This window comes from Leopardus geoffroyi, chromosome D1, assembly GCF_018350155.1.
Source record: "Leopardus geoffroyi isolate Oge1 chromosome D1, O.geoffroyi_Oge1_pat1.0, whole genome shotgun sequence".
Lineage (NCBI taxonomy): Eukaryota > Metazoa > Chordata > Mammalia > Carnivora > Felidae > Leopardus > Leopardus geoffroyi.
In genome coordinates, this window is record NC_059329.1 from 104,615,347 (window position 1) to 104,636,873 (window position 21,527).

Here is a 21,527-nt window from a genome sequence, read left to right on the forward strand (position 1 = left end):
AGCCTGATGTGGGGCTCAAACTCACAAGCTGTGAGATCATGACCTGAGCTGAAGTTGGACTCTTAACCGACTGAGCCACCCAGGTGCCCCAGATCTGTAGTTTAAACATACAGTTTTTTTATAGGTCAATTACACATTAGTAGAGTGGTGGTAAGCATCTGAGCTCTTGTTTTTTATTTCTATAAAGGTAAAAAGTGTATGACTTCAAAAAGGAAAATGCTAGATTTTCCCTCCAATTTAGATATATAATTGGGCAGATACATATATTGTCCTTCCCTTGAAGTGTGCCATAGGGAATCGAACCCTCACTGTAGTGCTGAGAGTTCAGTGAAGACTATTGCAAAAAAGAGTTGTAGGATGTGTCGTATGGAAGCATTGAGTCACTAAATTCTACACCTGAAACTAACATCACACTGTGTGTTAACTAACTGGAATTTAAATAAAATCTTAAAAAGAAAGAGTGAAAAGATGAAAAGGTTCTGAGGGTCTGATATAAACCATGGCGACTATAATTAATAATAGTGAATTATATACTTGAAATTTGGTAACAGAGTAGATCTTGAGCATTCACACACACACACACACACACACACACACACACAGCAACTATGTGGAGTGATAGATGTATAGTTGACTTGATTGTGAAAATCATTTCACCGTATATACGTATATCAAATCATCATATGTACACTTTAAAAATACTACAATTTTGTCAATTATACCTCAACAAAGCCAGGTTGGGGGGGAAAACTTAGAAGAAAAGGAACTTTGGGGCACCTGGGTGGCTCAGTGGGTTAAGTGTCCAACTTCAGCTCAGGTCATGATCTCATGGTTTATGAGTTCGAGCCCCACGTCGGGCTCTGTGCTGACAACTCAGAGCCTGGAGCCTGCTTCGGATTCTGTGTCTCCCTCTCTCTCTGCCTCTCCCCCACTCACGCTTTGTCTCTCTCTCTCTCTCTCCTTCAAAAATAAATAAACATTAAAAAATTTTTAAAAAGAGAAAAAGGAATTTTAAAAATCATATTGAGGAGGTTTTGTAAGAGAGGCTTGTGCTCTGGCCTCTTTATCCCAAGAAAAATAATCACCATAAATGTTTGATCAAAACAATACGTTACTAGTCTTTTACATTTGAGAAGCTGCCTATGATATTGGTAATGGCTGTAATGTTTAGCCAGACTTATCTCCATGAAAAGAGAATGAGAAATCCTTTATTGATTAGAAGCTCGATTGGTTAGAGATGATACCAACGATGGCCCGTGATGTAAACCTGTCTCTCACCTGTACTCAAGCCTCTACTGAATTGTAGCTAAACCCTTCAGTCTGTGTTGGTTTAATATGACTGTAATTGGCAGGGGTGGCTGTGACCTAATAGGTCACATGGAACATGCAACTAATACGGTTAAGTTATGATAAGTACAGGTGTTTCAGGGATGAAATCTTATTACAGCATCATGGTCTATGCTGACTAATACAATAGTAGTCAACAAAGGAGGATCCAAAGAAGGTTTTGGCCTTATCTCGTTTTATTCTTCCAGTTTCCATCTCCATGACTGCAGGTAGCAGAAGCATATTCTCACATCGGTACTTCCGTCTCAGGTGTTATAGTATAACAATGTGTCCTTCCTCTCAAGATTTTGGTAGAATGAAGGCTGATGCAACAAGCCTTGATAAGGACTTTCGGAAGCCGATTTCAGGAAAGATAATGCAGAAACCTGTGAATAAGCCAAAATATCATTCAGAATAGTTTCACCTAGGGGCGCCTGGGTGGCGCAGTCGGTTGGGCGTCCGACTTCAGCCAGGTCACGATCTCGCGGCCCGTGAGTTCGAGCCCCGCGTCAGGCTCTGGGCTGATGGCTCAGAGCCTGGAGCCTGTTTCCAATTCTGTGTCTCCCTCTCTCTGCCCCTCCCCCGTTCATGCTCTGTCTCTCTCTGTCCCAAAAATAAATAAACGTTGGAAAAAAAAAAAAAATTAAAAAAAAAAAAAAAAAAAAAAAAAAAAAGAATAGTTTCACCTAAATCCTCAGAGTTTTATTCCAGTCCTCTTCCTTAAGGTATACCCTGGACTCCAAAGGCTACCCCATGTTACTCTGAGCTGCTGTGATTTAATACATATTCCCCAGGGAGGGCACAGTAGAGGTCAAGGTCAGTCACCACCGACACTGCCAAGTTACCCAGTGTCAGGATGTGTGTGAACGTTTTTCAGCTTATTTCCCTACATCCGTAAGATTTGTAGGAGGTAACGGAAAAAGAAAATCGACTGATATCCAGGATGACACAAACTAGGGAGAGATAGGAGATCGTTGCCTTTCTTTTCTGTCTTTAATGTGGAAAAAGCAGCCTGGATATTTCTGGGAACCCTAAATATTTACGAAGGCCTAGAAAATTAATCTGCGCCTGTTTTATATATATATATATATATATATATATATATATATATATATATATATGTGTGTGTGTGTGTGTGTGTGAGTGTGTGTGTGTGTATGATTTTTATGGCTGCCTATATATACATGTGTAAAGATTTCATGAGAGAATATATATAAGATTTTCTATGAGGGATGATCATTGTGTTTTCCAAAAATGTATTTGGTACTTTTTAAAAGACACTTGTATGAGGTTAAAGCTACATTTTCTCTTATTTCCTTAAAAAAAAATCATTTGCCTTTATCTGAGCAAACGGCTACTGATTTGTGACTTTAATTTTAAGGCTGTTTTCATCTCAGTATGGCCAGATTCTAAGACCTGGCCAAGTGGATGTAAGAAAAATTACTGTGAACCACTCTTGACTGGCACACTTAAAATACATGTGTGTGTGCTTCTTTTCTTTTCCTGCTGTCTAGAATACACATACAAGGGATGGAACTGAGAGAGCGCTCACGGATACAGACCTGAAATTCACCACTAAAGAGAACGAGGCTGGGGGCGCCTGGGTGGCTCAGTCGGTTGGGCCTCCGACTTCAGCTCAGGTCATGATCTCACGGTCCGTGCGTTCCAGCCCCGGGTCGGGCTCTGTGTGGACAGCTCGGAGCCTGGACCCTGCTTTAGATTCTGGGTCTCCCTCTTTCTCTGCCCCAGCCCCGCTTGTGCTCTGTCTCTCTCAAAAATAAATATTAAAAAAAAATTTTTCTTAAGTTGCCTCTTAGTAGTAAAAAATAAAAAAATTCCCACCCACTCCTTAACATTAAACAGTTCTGGGGGCCCCTGGGTGGCTCAGTAGGTTGGGCGTCCGACTTCAGCTCAGGTCATGATCTCACGGTCCGAGCGTTCCAGCCCCACGTCCGGCTCTGTGTTGACAGCTCAGATCCCGGAGCCTGCTTCAGATTCTGTGTCTCCCTCTCTCTCTGCCCCTCCCCACTCACACTCTGTCTTTCTCTCTCTCAAAAATAAGTAAACATTAAAAAAAAAAAAAAAAAAAAAAAGAGAACAAGGCTGTTCTACCATTCCTGATGGTTTAAAGATATTTTCTTTTCACAAGCTCAAAGGCCTACCTTGCAAAAACTTGGAACTATTTGGCATCTGAAACAATCCCCAGATCCCTTGTACCATCAGAACGTGGGGTGCAAAAATCAAGCAACCCCCAAAGAGGGCAAACCAATAATAATAAAGGGCTATTTAATAAATGAGAAGAGGAGAAAGCCATATCCTTGTTTGGGCTTCTCAACTCCTGCCTAAGCAAATCATAATTCCTATAGATGGGTAACATTAAGGTTATCAATGACTTGTTTTTCAAAGTGGGGATTTGTGTGATTTTTAATCCTCCTAATCAGCTATTATTTTTGGCTCTGAGTGGAAGCGAGGGCAGATAACAAGACTTCTATTCAGTAGCTTCTTAAGTAACAAGTAAGCAGTTCCAGAATTATAGGCTAAAATGGCAAACCACTCAGAAATCCTGTACTTTGAGCCAATTATAACAAATGCATGAGACTTTGGATTTTCCACCTTGATGATTTTCCAAAGTGAATGGGTGGTGCATTCACTTTGGGGGAGGGAAGCTGAATAGGGCATTCGGGTGGTCAGCGAACAGAGCGTGATAGGAAATTGTTTGTCTACCGGTTTTCAGTACCATCTGCATCCTCAAATAGCACAACTCGTAGGTTTAAACTACACAAACAACTGCCCAGCTTGTGGCTAAATTATGCAACAGCTTTTGCAATTCGGTGTGGCCATATGGCAAAGATCCGGCTGACGAAGGAAGGCATCAGAGCAGCAACTTCTACAGGGAAAGAGAAGCCACACAACGAAGAAGCTAAAGCTATACCTCCAGATGTGGTCCGCTGACTTCTGAGCTGTTACAGGAAAGGAGAATAAAATTACAACTTTCAGGTACTTTGGAGGTAGTCTGAGTTTCTACAGCACAATACCACGACAGTATAAGTTATCCCTTCGTGGGGTGATGTTCCTAATTATGCTTTGAATTATTCAAGTGGAGGACTTATTTTTGTATCTTTTCCATGCCACATGGTGCAGCCCACCAGTAGATGTTCTGTGTATGATACATACATGAATCAATGAACCAATAAGCTAACAAAAAAATGGAATTACTCAGTGTCAACATGGTTGAAAGTTTCTGATTGTCCTAGGCATTAATCAGTGTGCTGGAAAGTTAGCATATAAAGAGTGGTTCTCATGGGGCTCCTGGGTGTCTCGGTCGGTTAAGTGTCCAGCTTTTGATCGTGGCTTAGGTTCATGGGTTCATGGGTTCTCACGGTTCATGGGTTCCGAGCCCCAGGTTGAGCTCTGCACTGACAGTGTGGAGCCTGCTTGGGATTCTCTCTCTCCCTACCCTGCTCTCTCTCTCTCAAAATAAATAAGTAGACTCTTTTAAAAAATTAAAAGGGGTACCTCAGTGGCTCAGTTGGTTAAGCGACCGACTTTGGCTCAGGTCATGATCTCATGGCTGGTGAGTTTGAGCCCCGCGTCGGGCTCTGTGCTGACAGCTCAGAGCTTGGAGGTCTACTTCGGATTCTGAGCCTCTGCCTCTCTCTGCCCCCCACCCCCGACCGCTCACAATCTGTCTTTCTCTCTCTCTTTCTCAAAGATAATTAAACATTAAAAAAATGAAAAAAAAAAAAACAAAAAACGAGTGGTTCTCAGAAATTCTACACCACCCGTTTTGTCTTTGTTTCTCTCAAAAATTATGCAAATAATCATAGCCCACATCACTAAATAAAACAATCAGTTGCACCCTTGTTCTCTCAAGAACTGTTACTTACCCAGTCAATTCTCTTGCCATCCACATTGTAGGTGAGCATAGACAGAGCAAGTGTAATTAAAAATTGCAGACAGTTCAGGATCATCAGTATAACCACAAGACCCTGTTAAAGAGAATAAAATTCCGTTGCATTGGATTTTCCTCCCATGGCCCTATGAAAACCCATATCCCAGAGCTTCACCTCAGACCCATTGTGGGGAGCACCTTAGCATTATATAAAATGGTGATACCAGGTTGAATCAGAATTAAAAAATATATGTGGTGCTTTTGACAAACTGGATTTCAGAAGAAAAAAAGTCACTGTTCCTATGAATTTTAACACAACAGTGACTGCATTAAAAAAATAGTCTTGGTTACTTTCCTTTCCACAGTGATCACTTTATGTTGTTAATATTATAATATTGTTCGTTCTCAAATAGCAGAAAAGATGCAGTGTCTATAGGAGCAAGTCTTTTCAATGGATTTGGGGACTCAAGGAGAAACGGATCCAATCCCCCTCCTGAACCTGGTCTCCTAACCAAAACCAGAAGTCTCCTAGAGGTTAAAGTTTCTTTTATAGTAATTCATCTGAAAGATGGTTGAGATTGTCTACAAGGCCAAGTTGGTACTGGTTGTCATAAATGATGTCAGTCCCTTTTAGCAGATGTGTGGTAATAGGTAATCGTGATGTTTAAAAAAAATTTTTTTTAATGTTTATTTATTTCAGAAAGAGAGAGAGACAGAGAGCAAGCAGGGGAGGGGCAGACAGAGGGAGACAGAATCCGAAGCAGGCTCCAGGCTCTGAGCTGTCAGCACAGAGCCCGATGCGGGGCTTGAACCCACAAACTATGAGATCATGACCTGGGCTGAAGTTGGACACTTAACCAACTGAGCCACCCAGGTGCCCAGTAATTGTGATCTTAATCTGTGTTTTCTTAATGACTAGTGGCATCTTTCCAGGTGCTTATTTGCCGTCTGTGTATCTTTTTTTGAAGTGCCTACTCTACCTTTTTCCCATTTTTTTCAATTTTTATATGGAAATAATGATGGGAAGTTACAGGCAGTTGCTAAGAGAGCACAAGGTGGTCCCATTTACCCTTATCCACTGTCTCCCTATGGTTATATCATATGTGTCTATGGTGCAATATCGAACCAGGACATTAACGTCGGAATAATGTGTGTGTGATTCCGTGAGATTTCATGATGTGCGTAGATTTGTGTAACCACCACCACAGTTAAGACAGTATTATTCCATCTCCACAGAGATATCCCTCATGCCGCTCTCCCATAGCCACACATACTTCCTTTCCTTCCACCATCGCTAACCCCTGTTAACCACTGATCTGTTCTCTGCCTCTATAATATCGTCATTCTGAGAATACTATGTAAGTGGAATCATACAATTGGTGATATTTTGAGATTCAGTTTTTCACTCAGCATGATGCTCTTTAGATCCAGAGAAGCTGTTTTGTGAATCAATCATTCACTCCTTCTATTTGCTGAGTAGTATTCTGTTGTGTGTATGTATCATAGATGAGTCATCATTTATCTGCGGTAGGACCCTTGGTTGTTACCAGTTTTTGTGTGTGACATAAAAAGCTTCTGTGAACAACCAAGCACAGGTTTTGTGTGGAATTCAGTTTTTATTTCTCTGAGACTAATGCCCAGGAGTGAGATTGCTGGGTTGCATGTTAAGTGTATCTTTAGTGTTTTAGGAAATTGACAAACTACTTTCCTGAGGGATACTTTCCAGAGTACCATTTTACATTCCCACCAGCAATGCAGAACACATCCCGTTTTTCTGCATCCTTGACAGCATTCTGTATTGCCACTATTTTTTAAATTATGCATATTGTGTTAGGTAGGTCGTTATACCTTGTAATGCTCTTAATTTATATTTACCTAAAGGGGCGCCTGGGTGGCTCAGTTGGTTAAGTGTCCGACTTCGGCTCAGGTCGTGATCTCACAGTCTATGAGTTCGAGCCCTGCGTCGGGCTCTGTGCTGACAGCTCAGAGCCTGGAGCCTGCTTCAGATTCTGTGTTGCCCTCTCTCTCTGCCCTTCCCCTGCTCATGCTCTCTCTCTGTCTCAAAAATAAACAAACATTAAAAACAAATTTATATTCACCTAAAGGCTGGTCTAGTCATATTAAATGCCTTTTCGTGTGTCCATTTGCCATATGCACATATTTTCTTCAGCAGAGTCTCTTCATATCTTTTGCCCATTTTTAAAATTGGATTGTTGGTGTTTTATTGTTGAGAGTTCTTTATATATTCCAGAAATTTATCCTAGGTGCCAGTCCTTTGACAGACATGAGCTGTGCAAATACTATCTCCCAGTCTGGCTTCTCTTTTCATTCTTATTTTATGAATTCAATGACTGTCTCGTTCATTTTTTCCAAAAAATCACCTTATCATTATAAATGACGTTTTTCACCCCTAGTTGTATACCTTGCTCTGAAACCTACTTTAAGGGGGTGCCTGGGTGGCTCAGTCAGTTAAGTGTCCGACTTTGGCTCAGGTCATGATCTCACAGTTCGTGAGTTTGAGCCCCACATCGGGCTCTGTGCTGACAGCTCAGAGCCTGGAGCCTGCTTCGATCCTGTGTCTCCCTCTCTCTCTGACACCTCCCCCCCCCCCCCCCCCCCCCCGCCCCGCCAAACCCAACTTGCACTCTGTCTCTCTCTCTCTCTCAAAAAGAAATGAGCATTAAAAAACTAAAAACAAAAAGACTTTCTTTCAATCATTGGTTTTGAGAAATTTCACTATGATGTGCCCTGATACAGTTGTTTTTTGTTTTCTTATGCTTTATTCATCTTCTTGGATTCTGTGAGTATACAAGTATTACCAAATTTTGGGAAAGATTCACCCAATTGATTCAAATATTTTTTTTCTGTCCTACATTCGCTTTCTGTGGGGACTCCAGTTACATGTCTCTTCAATAACTTGAAGTTACTTCGTTGGTCACTGATGCTCTTTTAATATTTTCACGTGTACTTTGTGCCTCTGTTTTTTACTTTGGATGGTTTTTAGTATTATTTCCTCCAGTTCGTTAGTATTTTATTTTCCTGAAGGTTTAATTCTGTCATTAATCCTATCGGCCAGTTTTTCTTCTCAAACATGGTAGTTTTCTTCTCTAGAAGTTTGATGTGGGACTTTTTTTTTTTTTTTAATTTTTTTTTTTCAACGTTTATTTATTTTTGGGACAGAGAGAGACAGAGTATGAATGGGGGAGGGGCAGAGAGAGAGGGAGACACAGAATCAGAAACAGGCTCCAGGCTCTGAGCCATCAGCCCAGAGCCTGACGCGGGGCTCGAACTCACGGACCGCAAGATCGTGACCTGGCTGAAGTCGGACGCTTAACCGACTGCGCCACCCAGGCGCCCCATGATGTGGGACTTTAAAACATATATCTTCCATGTCTGCACGTAACTTGAAAGGATGGAACGCAGAATAAAGTAACTCTTAAGGTCATTGTCTGCTACTTCTAACATCTGTGTCTTTTCTGAGACTGTTTCAATTGATTCACCTGGTTATGGAACATATTATTTTGTTTCTTTGTATGTCTGGTCATTTTTTATTACGTGTGAGACATTGTAATGTTATCTTGTCAGTTACAAGATATTTTTACAGGCTGGCAGATGGAAACAGACTCTATACCTGGCCTTAGGTGAATGTTGGGTACTGTTCCCTCTAATCATTTGGGGTGATCCTTCCTCTGCCCTCAGGTATTTTTTCATGCACATGCACTGATAAGTACTGTAATTAATATTTAAAGGGACCTAGGTATAGATCTAGAATTATCTATTTGCAGATCTCTCTTCTCAAGTGTGCTCTCCCACAAACTCGAGATGCCTTGGTTTCTCCTGACTCTCAGCTCCCTGCTCTCTTCAAATCAGAGAGTTTTCCTGGTTTTACCTGGATTCTAATTGTATACAGAATGCATATTTATGTAGAAAATTTGTAGGAACATTAAAATATAAAGCAGACAATAGAAATCACCCCAATCATGGACCAAGAAGTAAATAACATTGGTACATTTGTTTGCAATTTTTCGTGAAGGTATCAAATTGGCATAAAGGAATTTTGGGTTCCTGCCCTTGTTTGTATTGAATGCAAATATTTTGTCTCTCGTTAAAACGACATCGGACTTACCTAGAAATGATGGATCCATTCAAATGAAGGAACCTTTTTTAGACTTGTGCCTATAATCTCTTATCTCCTGATCCTGGGCCTCATACGTAGGCAGGCTTTTCAGCATTCAGAAGAAAAATACTTACAGTTACAACTGATGTGACACCAGGACATAAATTTTCCATGTCACAGTTCACGAAGGTGATTTTTACTAAGTTGTGTGAAAGAATAAGAATTCCGATACTCGAAACAACTGTGCTGAGAGTGTTAGCTCTCAGATTTCCTCTCAGCTGCAATACAGAAAAAGTTCATTCACCGAAAATATCCAGGACCCTTAACTTCTGATTTCTTACAGGCCTCCATAAACCTTTCCCAGGAGAGACATTCACAAATAATTCTTAATACCTCTTCTGGGTACTAATTAACTGTGTCGCAGTTAAATTAAATGGAAACCCACAATGGAAAGCTGGAGGCAGCTGACAGCTGAATAAAATATGCCACAGGAAAAAGCATCAGTTGTGAGCTTTCATTCTTTCTCTTCCCTGATATGGATGAGCCCAAATAAATGTCTACTCTGTTCAAGCCTAAAGGGATTCACTTCTCTATATCAACATTACTCATGGCCATAAAGTCTATGTCAAATTTTAGTCATGGAGATTTGTGTTCTGAAAACCCAAGGGAATAGATCTTATCTAAACCTGAGGAGGCTTCTGATTGTATCCAGACCCAGAGTGATCAGATGAATTCGTGGAAAGAAAAGACATTTGTACTTGTCCACAAATGTACTGAAAAACAAGGAACTTCTGGCTTATTGGGCCTTCTATAGGATATCAGAGTGTTACAAGGCCACATACTATTTATAAATGAAATATGAATTAACTGATACATTACCAGAGCTTTGGTTTGCTTCTTTGCAGACACAACTGTCATAGATCCAGAAATGATAAACTGCTCATGAGAGAGAAACGAGCTTATTAGCACTTCTTCCTGCACATTAACTGGCCATGTCTAAAGGATCAATTACCCTTAGTGTGTATTTTCTTTTCCTATGAAAATCCCTTCAAAACTTTGAGTAGGGCAGATTATTGAACTGCATACAGTGCGTGACTAAATTTTCATGGCTGTCTTCGCGTCCTTATGAAAATAATTGACCATCCTTATCTAAAGGTGAAAATCCTTGTCTAAAGCAGAGGGGATGAAATCAAAGGAATCCAGTGAATGTTTCCATGGAAGGTAGAGAAAAATTTAAAAAGAGAGCTAAATATATCTTGAGTTTCAGAGAAGGGACTAAGTGCACTCATATCCCATGATTCTCATCTCAGTAGCTGTGGCCAGGAAAAGACAAGTTCAAAGGAATAGTTGTTCACTATATGACCATCATCTTCAACACTTCAATATTCTATGCATATTTGAAGAGAACTCTGTGGGTGAACCAGGAATTATCTAATAACCCAACCCAATAGAGTCTCTTAAAGGAAACGAGCAGGATTTTACTGTATAGCTGTATGCTACCTAGAATTTAATGAATAATCACCAACACATAGACCTTAAGGCTCCTATGACAATGGAAAGTCTACAATGGCTGAGATTAAATATTGAACCTTAGATTGGCAAGTTTGAAAACTCTGCAACCTTTGCAGGCAGCCAGTGCACAATTTGATGGATGACTGAATGAAGAGTTAATTGACTATTAATTATTTTAGGTATAAGTCAGATGTACTCACAGGTAAAGCTGCCCATATCGGGAGGCCTATCTGAAATGAGAAGAAACTGGTGTTGGGTGTTGCGTAATGGAGAACTGAAATTCCAATTATCCCATAGACGATGAATTTCACACTAATCATAATCTGAGCCACCTGGATAAAAGACAGAATAGAATAAAATACAGACGTCGGCGAACATTCCAAGAGAGAAGATTTCTCTGTTCAAACACAGAGGCCACCCGTGGATTGGACCATCAGACGTCACTAAGAAGAGCTTCTAAGTAGAGCTGGGTACCGTGGTATCTGCTCCCTGTACTGGCAACAGCTAAAATCACATCACTGTGACAGCTTGCCCGTCTCTTGCCTGGAGTCACCCCTACAGGTATACACCCTGGTGTCCTTCAAGGCCTCCTCCATGGGATTCCCAGCACTCTACTATCTCCCAAGCTACCCAACCCCTCCCACCCCCCCACCCAAGATTAAACAAAAACCTTCTAGTTTCTCTTCACTAAAACTTGCACCTGGCTGAGGCTCACCTACCCCCAGGAGTTTGAGATGTTCCTTCAGGAATCTCTGCAGCTTGTTTGGTGTGTGTCCTGAGGTGTCAGGCGTTACAGCCTTCCCTAACCGGACACCGTGGTTTTGATTTGAGGAAACATCCACAGCTATCCCACTGGAAGCCACAATTTCTCTCATTCTGTGCAGAAAACAGCCATTAACAGCATCAGATTCACTATTCACTGCTCACTAGGTACAGTACTCTGTGCTCTTCTGTGAGAAGTATTAGTAGGAAAGTAGACACTCGTGTTTCTGTTTCTGTAGACTTTACAGCTCATAAAGGACTCTTAGGCCAAGTCATGTTTGTCTACGATTGTAGATCCCAATACCGTGCCCACAGCAGGCCCTTCGTAGCAAAAGTAGGAAAAAGAAAGGAAAAAGAAAATGATGGAGGCTTACAAAAGTCACTTAACAGGTGTCTGGGAAATTTTCTAGGTTACAGAAATATGTCACTCTGTGTCTGGGGTTCAACACGAGTTCTATGTGGATTAGGTGGCAAGATGGCCCAGGAAGAACTGCTCCATATTGTAGCATGGGCATTGCTTCCTTCTTTTTTTTTTTTATGACCATGGAATATCCCATTGTAAGAATATATTACATTTTGTCTATCTGTCCATCAGTTGATGGGCATTTTGGTTGCTTCCACTTTTTGGCTATTATGAAAAATCCTGCTGTAAACAACGATGTGCAAAGTTTTGTGTGTCCTTATGTTTTTAATTCTCTCGGGTGTAGACGTGGCGTAGAAGGGCTGTGTCATCTGATAATTCTGTGTTTCACCATTTGAGGAACTGTCAAACTGTTTTCCGGGGTGGATCCACCATTTTCCATTCCTACCAGTAGTGTGTGACAGTCCCAGTTTCTCCACATCCTTGACGACACTGGTTATTGACTGACCTTTTGGTTATAACCATTCTAGTGAATATGAACTGGTACCCCATTGTGGCTTTGATTTGCATTTCCCTATAACTAATGATTTTGAGCATCTTTTCGTGTGTTAATGGAATTTGCATATCTTCTTTGGAGAAATGTCTATTCCAGTCCTTTGTACATTTAAAAATTGTGTCATTTGTCTTAATATTGAGTTAAAAGACTTCCTTATTTTTTTTCCATACAAGTCCCTTATCTCACATATGATTTGCAAATACTTTTTTTCTCATTCTGTGGGTGACTTTTCACTCTCTTGATGGTCTCCTCTGAAGACCAGCATTACTTGTGATGAAGTCCACTTGATCTGTTTCTCTTCTGTGTCTCATATATTTTCAGTCTCATCTCTAAGAATCCATTGTTAAACCCAAGGTCATGAAGATCGAGACCTTCTAGAGAAAAAAATCTCTTAGGTTTTTTCTAAGAGTCTTTTCTAAGAGTCTAATTTTAGCTTCTAAATTTAGATTTTAATCCATTTTGGGTTAATTTGTGTTTATGGTATAAGCTAAGGGTCCGACTTCATCATTTCATACATGGCTATCCAACAATACTATTTGTTGGAAAGACCTTCTTCCCATATTGAATGGTTTGGGAACTCTTGTCACAGATCAGTTGAGTATAAACAGATAGATGAACTCATTTCTGGACTCTCAATTTTATTCTATTGATCTGTATGTCTATCCTTATGCTGGTACCACCCTGTCCTGATTATTATTGCTTTGTATTGTTGCTCTGAAACTGAAAGTGTGAGTCATCCACTTTGTTCTTTTACAAAAAAACATTTTGCTATTCTGGGTCCCTTGCAATTCCATATGAATTTTAGAATCAGTGTATCAAGTTTTTACAAAGTAGCCGGCTGGGATTGTAAGAGAGAGAATACTGAATCTCTACAGGTCACTTGGTGCCTATTGCCATTGTAAGAGCATTAAATATTCTAATCCATAAGATTTCTTTTCATTTAACTACACCTTATTTACTTGAATAATGTTTCTGTAGCGTTGAATTTTATGCTTCTCGTACGAAACGCGTTCCTACGTATTTTATTCTTCTGGATGTTTGTAAATAGTGTTGTCTTACTAATTTCATTTTCAGCTTGTTCATTGCAAGTGTATAGAATTACAGGGATGTTTGTATATTGATTTTGTAACCTGTACCTTCCTGAACTAGTTTATTAGTTCTAATGGATTTTGAGTGGAGTCCTTCGGATTTCCTACCTACACAACGATGTTATGTGCCAATAGAGACAGTTTTGCTTCTTCCTTTCTCATTTGAGTGCTTCTTATTTTATTTCATTTTCTAATTGCCTAGCTAGAACTTCCAATAATGGAAGTTGACAATAATGTCCAATAATGTTGACAACAGGAGTGGTGGCAACAGGCAACCTCGTCTTATCCCTACTCTTGGCAAGAAAGCTTCCAATCTTTCACAGTTAAGTATTGTGTTAGCTGCGGGATTTTCATAGATGCCTTTATTGGGTTAAGAAAGCTCCCTTTTATTCCTAGTTGTTGAGGGTTTTTATAACGAAAGGGTATGAGATCTTGTCAAATGCTTTTTCTGTATCTATTGAGATAATCATGTGAAGTTTTTCTTTTTGATGGTGCATTTTTCTAGGTGACGGTGCAGTACATTAATTGATTTTCAGACTTTAAATCTACCTCACATTCCTGGGATACATCCCACGTAGTCATTGTATATCATTCTTTCACGAAAAATTTTTTTTTAATGTTTATTTATTTCTGAGAGACAGAGAGACAGAGAGCAAACAGGGAAGGGGGCAGAGAGAAAGGGAGACACAGAATCTGAAACAGGCTCCAGGCTCCTGAAAGGAACAATCCAAATGACAGCCCTACCTTAGTTTAAAGCTAGGTTCTCTTTTCTGCTTATTATGGATTTTTGATAAAAAATACAATTGCTGAGAAGTCTGTTTTGCTTGCTGTTTGCTATGAGCATTGTGAGACCTTTCCTGGATGTAACCCGCTGTGTAGTAGAATGGGTTGTAAACCTTCCTAAATGAATGTAGTCTGATATGTAATGAAATAAGTAATTGTAGTAATTGTACACAAACTAACTGGCGTCCTTCGCTTCTGTAATCTTGCTTGCTTAACACATTCCTCCCCTTCCCCCTTCTTCTCCTCCCACCACAAGTAACGGACAAAGCCTTCTCGCCGAAGGACAGACCAAGGACGCCCAATCTGAAAATAACAAATGTCCTTACTTTAGAATTTACCAATCCGGACCCTCACTCACCTATGCTGTTTGTCCCTGTCTATAAAAACCCTATACCAACTCTGATCGAGGCCTCTTAGCGTCACCGGTAACGAGTGCGCAGAGGTCCAGGTTCGAACCTGCAATAAACGCCCCTTGCCGCTTGGCTTTGACTCACGACTCTGGTGGTCTTTTGTGGGAGGTTTAGGAACTTCGGGCACTACAGCTCCGAGCCGTCAGCACAGAGCCCCGCACATGGGGCTGAAGTCATGAAGTCATGACCTGAGCCGAAGTTGGATGCTCAACCGACTGAACCACCCAAGCGAACTTATCATTCTTTGATATATTTCAGGATTCAAGTTGCTAGTATTTGTTGAGGATTTTTGCATCTAGATACCTAAGAGATATTAGTCTGTAGCTTTCCTTTATGGTAATATAGTTTCTTGTCTGGCTATCAGGGGAAGACGGGGCATATAGAATGAATTTGTAGGTGTTCCCTACAAATTCTTGAGTCTTTTCAGTAGTTTGTGTCTTTTAGAAATTCATCCAATTAAGCTAAGAAATCTAATTCATTTACATATAATTGCTTATAGTATACAGTTATAATCCTTATTTCTGTAGGATCAGTAGCAATGTTCCCTCTTTCCTTTCAAATTTTTAAGACTTCTATCTGTTTTTCTCATTCAATGTGGCTAAAGATTTGTCAATTTTGCTGATCTTTTCAAAGAACCAGCTTTTAGTTTCATTGCTTTTTTTGTATTTATTTTTGTTCTGTATTTCATTAATTTCTGCTCTGATATTTCTGCTTGCTTCAAAAAAATTTTTTTAATGTTTATTTTATTTTTGAGAGAAAGAGCATGAGCAGGGGAGGGGCAGAGAGATAGGGACACACAGAATCCAAAGCAGGCTCCAGGCTCTGAGCTGTCAGCACAGAGCCTGACACGGGGCTTGAACCCACAAACCATGAGATGATGACCTGAGCCAAAGTCAGACACTTAACTGAGCCACCTGGGTGTCCCCTGCTTGCTTTAAGTGTAGTATTTTTTTTTTTTTAATCTCCAGTGTCTTAAGGTGAAGTATTAGGTTATTGATTTTGAGATAGTTCCTCTTTAAAAAAACAAATCTTTTTTTTAAATGTTTATGTATTCTTGAGAGAGAGAGAGAGAGAGACAGAGCATGAGCAGGGGAGGGGCAGAGAGAGTGACACACACACAGAATCCAAAGCAGGCTCCAGGCTCTGAGCTGTCAGCACAGAGCCTGACACAGGGCTTGAACCCACAAACCATGAGATGATGACCTGAGCTGAAGTCAGACACTTAACTGACTGAGCCACCTGGGTGTCCCCCGCTTGCTTTAAGTGTATTATTATTATTATTTTTTAATCTCCAGTGTCTTAAGGTGAAGTATTAGGTTATTGATTTTGAGATAGTTCCTCTTTTTTTTTTTAATTTTTTTTAATGTTTATGTATTCTTGAGAGAGAGAGAGAGAGAGACAGAGAGAGAGAGAGAGCATGAGCAGGGGAGGGGCAGAGAGAGAGAGAGAGAGAGAGACACAGAATCCAAAGCAGGCTCCAGGCTCTGAGCTGTCAGCACAGAGCCCTATGTAAGGCTTGAACTCACAAACCTCGAGATGACAACCTGAGCCCAAGTCACACGCTTAAGCCACGGAGCCACCCAGGTGCCCCAAGATTGTTCCTCTTTTTTAAATAGGTATTTTCAGGTACCAATTTCCCTCTGCACACTGCTTTAGCTGCATTTCATAAGTATATGTCATTTATCATGAATGCATTTCCTAATCTCCCTTTTGCTTTCTCCCTGACCCCCTGCTTTTTAGGAGTGTGCTACTTAGTGTGTGTGTGTGTGTGTGTGTGTGTGTGTGTGTGTGAGTTTCTCGAATTCCTTTCTATTACTAACCATTAACTTCATTCCTGGTGTGGTCAGAAAACATACTCTGTATTATTTCTATCCTTGTAAATATATTGAGGTTTGCTTTATGGCCTAGTTGATAGTCTATTATGGAGACTAATCTATGTTCACTAGAGAAGAAAGCCTTTCTGTTGTTGGATGGAATGTTCTCCATAAGTCTATCAGGTCTGGTTGGTGTATAGCTTGTTCAAGCCTCCTGTATCAGTGTTGACCTTTTGCCTAACTGTTTGATCCATTATTGGATTGAAGCGTTCAGTCTCTAACAGTGATTGTTGAGTTATCTCTTTCTCCCTCAACGTCTGGTTTTGCTACCGGTAACACCATAACTTGGTGTTCCGTTGTTAGCGGCATATATGTTTGTAATTGTGTCTTCCTGGTGAAACTGACCCCTTTAGCGTTATAAAAAGCCTCTCTTTATCTATGCTAATGTGTTTCTGCTTCTTTGCATGTCTTGTAATTTTTTGCTAGAGAATGGACATTTTAGGTAATATACTGTAGCATTTCTGGGAATTGTACCCCTCCTCGGCTTGCTATTTTTATTTCTTTGTTTACGTTTATCTTCCCTGGCAGGACTATTTTAGTAAGCTTACTTCCCCCCACTCAGTATGAAGCCTCTGATGTTTCTCTCCAGGGAACAGAGCCGTGGGTGTGCCCGCAGTCACCCTGGGATGACCTTGGTTTTCTCAGAGCTTGCTTTGACTGTTTCTTTCCCTGCCCTCAAGCAGTGATTAATCTCCACTAATTGCAGGCTGACTGCTCTACTCTTTTCAACAGTGCCCTTTCAGTGCATTTTGAATGACTCCACAAAGGTATGCAATCAAAATCAAGCTCCCTTAAAATCTTTTTAATGTTTATTTATTTTTGACAGAGAGAGAGAGAGAGAGAGAGAGAGAAAGCATGAGTGGGGGAGAGGCAGAGAGAGAGGCAGACACAGAATCCAAAGCAGGCTCCAGGCTCCGAGCTGTCAGCACAGAGCCCGACGCGGGACTTGAACTCACAAACTGTGAGATCATGACCTGAGTCAAAGTTGGATGTTTAACTGACTGAGCCACCCAGGTGACCACCCCCCCACCCCCGCCACCCACACACATCAAGCTCTTTAAAGAGGTAGTTCTAGATGCTCTACATCACTCATCATCAGGGAAATACAAATCAAAACCACAATGAGATACCACCTCACACATGTCAGAATGGCTAACATTAACAGCTCAGGAAAATACAGGTATTGGCCAGGATGCGGAGAGAGGGGAACGTTTTCACACTGTTGGGGGCAATGCAAACTGGTGCAGCCACTCTGGAGAACAATACGGAGGTTTCTCAGAAAAACGAAAATAGAACTACCCTATGACCCAAAGGATACAAAAATGCTGATTTGAGGGGGCATATGCACCCCAATGTTTATAAGCAGTACTATCAACAATATTATGGAAGTGTTATGTCATGGAAAGAACCCAAATGTCTATTGACTGACAAATGGGTAAAGAAGATGTGGTATATATATATATATATATATATATATATATATATATATATGGGAATATTTACTCGTTGATCAAAGACAATGAAATCTTGCCATTTGCAACAACGTGGATGGAACTAGAGTGTATTATGCTAAGCCAAATCAGTCAGATAGAGATAAATACCATATGATTTCACTTATATGTGGAATTTAAGAAATGAAACAGATGAACATAGGAAAAGGGAAGGAAAAATAAAAACAGAGACGGAGGCAAACCTTAAGAGGTTCTTAAAGACAGAGAACAAACTGAGGGTTGCTGGAGGGGAGGTGGGTGAGGGGATGGGCTAAATGGGTGATGGGCATTAAGGAAGGCACTTGTCGGGATGGACATTGGGTGTTATAGGTAAGTGATGAATTACTAAATTCTACTCCTGAAACCATTATTACACTACAGGTTAACTAAATTTAAAAATAAGAAAGAAAAGAGTTCCAAGTCAGTAATTGAAACTTGTTCCGGCCCCAGGCAGGCCTTATTCCATTTTCCCCTGTGAAGCTTGCCAGTGTATGATTTAGCATATATCTCCAGTTAATCTGATGTGTTTTCAATTGCCTTTCATTACCATCTACACTGTTTTTGAGAGAACCTTTAGGCTTCACCTTCACACTCTGTTTCAAATGAAGTTGCTTCCTCTACTAGGAATTTATCCAAGGGATACAGGGGTGCTGTTTCGAAGGGGCACATGCACCCCATGTTTATAGCAGCACTATCGACAATAGCCAAAGTATGGAAAGAGCCCAAATGTCCATCGACAGATGAATGGATAAAGAAGATGTGGGATATCTATACAATGGAGTATTACTCGGCAATCAAAAAGAATGAAATCTTGCCATTTGCAACTATGTGGATGGAACTAGAGGGTATGATGCTAACCGAAATTAGTCAGAGAAAGACAAAGATCATATGACTTCACTCATATGAGGAATTTAAGAGACAAAACAGATGAACATGAGGGAAGGGAAGCAAAAAGAATATGAAAACAGGGAGAGGGACAAAACACAAGAGACTCTTAAATATAGAGAACAAACAGAGGATTACTGGAGGGGTGGTGGGAGGAGGGAGGGGCTAAATGGGTCAGGGGCACTAAGGAATCTTCTGAAATCATCATTGCACCACAGCTAAGTTGGATGTAAGTTAAACAATAAATTAATTAAAAAAAGAAAAATGAAAATAGAAAAAAAAAATGAAGTTGCTTCCTTTGGGGAGTGATTTGGAGACCTCTGTTCCATGGTCTACTACTCCCTACCCCCAGGCAAAAACAAACAAAAGTAAATCATAGCTCTAGTGCTGGGGTATAGGAATAAGGACATACTTCTCTATGAACGACACCACTACTTTAGGAGCCACGTGCTTAGTGGGGTAGGGTAACAGACCCAGGTCCCCTCAGCTTGCCTCTCACAGTATGGAACCCAACTCATGCGCTGGAGTGGGGCAGTCAGGACCCAGTATTCTCAGCCATGCTGTGCCCAAGGAAGAGCCTTCATCCTCAAGCAGGGGGTTGAGAAGAAAAGAAGGAGCCTCACGTCTCAGGCACACTCACCTGGAGCTTAGCCTCACAACAGGTAGTGGGGGGCAGGCTGCCAAATGTCGAGGTCCTGCCTCCTGTCGGGAAGATGGCCGTCTGAGTGGGAGCTGGGAGGGGTCACAGAGGGAGCGAGTCTAGATTCAAATACCACAGATTCCAGCTTTCTGTCCCTGTGTTTTCGTTGATTTGTCTTCAGTAAATAGTATTCACTTGCTCTCCGACCACGTGTAGACACATTAAATGCTTCTTAAGAATTCTTACCAGTTTGCCTGAAGAGAGCTCTGTAAACCTCCTCACACTTCCTGCTGGAAGGAGAATCCCTAAACCACTTTTTAAGTACGATTTTACCTCGTTTATGTGTTTTATTGGTCTTGTGTTTATGCCGTGGCAATGTTTGTGAAACACTACCAATGCGCCACCCAGCGTCCCTATCTTGTCCATTCTGTACCCCACAGTAATTAAACTAATATTAAAGGATTCAGAGGCTAGTTTTGCCCCCTCTTTCCCCTGCGTGGGAAAGGATGCTCACATGATCCAAACGCGAATTCTCCTCGATTTGAGGTCCAAAAATATGTTACTGGAGGCATCCCACCGTCTTCTGTACACAATTGTGCAAAGCCTATTTCCTACTTGATGAAAGAAAAACTTTCCCCTAATCACATTTATTACAAACAACACTCCTGCATGGGTCCCCTGGGAAACACCACCAGAGGAAAGCTTATTTACCATAAAGGCAGTTCCCTCAGGAAAGCGTAAGTGAGGATACAGGGAAGGGAGGCAGGACAGCAGGGAGACGAAATACCACGTAGCCATTTTCCTGGGGAAGCAGACGCCTTGCACCAGAGCCCCACCCCTGCCCGGGCTCTGTTTGTCTCCAGAGTCAGGGTCTTGTCTCCACATCCCAGAATTTACCCAAGAAGCCCCTCAGGTGCCCTTCAGAATCGTGAAGAAGAGTGAAGAGCGGTGCATACCTGGTGTGTTCCAGAACACAGAGGTGGGGGCCTGGCGTCTCCTGAGGTGTTGGCTTCTCTTCCGTGTCTGGCACAGACTGAGTCATCACGTGGGGGCTCAGATCTCCACTTTGATCTCTGTGAGGCTCCTCGTTGGCTGTGCTCCCACATCCAGTACTCTCCAGATAAGTGGCTGTGATGTGCTGATACTTCTCAAAGTTCACTGCTCAGAATTAGGAGCATTCTAGCCTATTCCTTTACTTGCCACCCCTCAGATTCCACGTTCTTCCAGTCTGCTGACTAAAACTCTATTCATTGCCCCATCATCAATAAGTTAAAATGAGTCCTTCATCGGCAGCCTCAGCCTCGAGTCCATGCCTCATCTGGAGCATCTCCTCAGACACACCTTTGAAGGAACGTGGTACCGGGGAGCATTGCCAGTAGTTGTCAGGCTGGTACCACGTCTCCTTTCTCTTGTTCAGAAGGAACTGACAGAAATAAATGTGGGCCGATGGGATTTTAGAAACTTGGTGAAACAGGTTTTGTGCTGAGAACTTTAGGAACATCATCTCCTCAAATCCCTCCAGGAAGACACTGAAGGGCAGTTGACTCTTCAACAGGTTTGAGCCGTGGGGGTCCAGTTGTACACAGATTTTATTTTTATTTTTTTTATTATTTTAAAAAATATAATTTATTGTCAAATTGGCTTGCATACAACACCCAGTGCTCATCCCAACAAGTGCCCTCCTCGGTGCCCATCACTCATTTTTCCCTCTCCCATAACTCCCCATCAACCCTCAGTTTGTTCTCTGTATTTAAGAGTCTCTTATGGTTTGCCTCTCTCCCTCTCTGTTTGTAACTATTTTTTTCTCCTTCTCTTCCCCCACAGTCTTCTG

At 41.2% G+C, this 21,527-nt stretch overlaps 1 protein-coding gene across 1 annotated transcript; it reads right to left on the bottom strand.

Moving 5' to 3' along the window:
• Positions 1-1,505: 1,505 nt before the first annotated feature.
• Positions 1,506-20,738, bottom strand: LOC123600550 (membrane-spanning 4-domains subfamily A member 3-like). Its single transcript, XM_045482577.1, has 7 exons — positions 20,653-20,738; positions 11,567-11,723; positions 11,048-11,179; positions 10,215-10,271; positions 9,470-9,613; positions 5,214-5,315; positions 1,506-1,712 (listed from the first exon to the last, which is right to left on the bottom strand). The coding sequence occupies exons 1-7, from the start codon at positions 20,736-20,738 to the stop codon at positions 1,593-1,595; spliced, it is 798 nt and encodes a 265-aa protein (XP_045338533.1). The 3' UTR covers positions 1,506-1,592.
• Positions 20,739-21,527: the final 789 nt, after the last annotated feature.

Coding starts and splice junctions, on each gene's coding strand:
- LOC123600550 (XM_045482577.1), bottom strand. CDS start 20,738: ATGACTCAGTCTGTGCCAGACACGGAAGAGAAGCCAACACCTCAGGAG. Junction 11,180..11,566: donor AACATCTCAAACTCCTGGGG/GTAGGTGAGCCT, acceptor TCTTTTATCCAG/GTGGCTCAGATTATGATTAG. Junction 5,316..9,469: donor GTGTCACATCAGTTGTAACT/GTAAGTATTTTT, acceptor TCTCTTTAACAG/GGTCTTGTGGTTATACTGAT.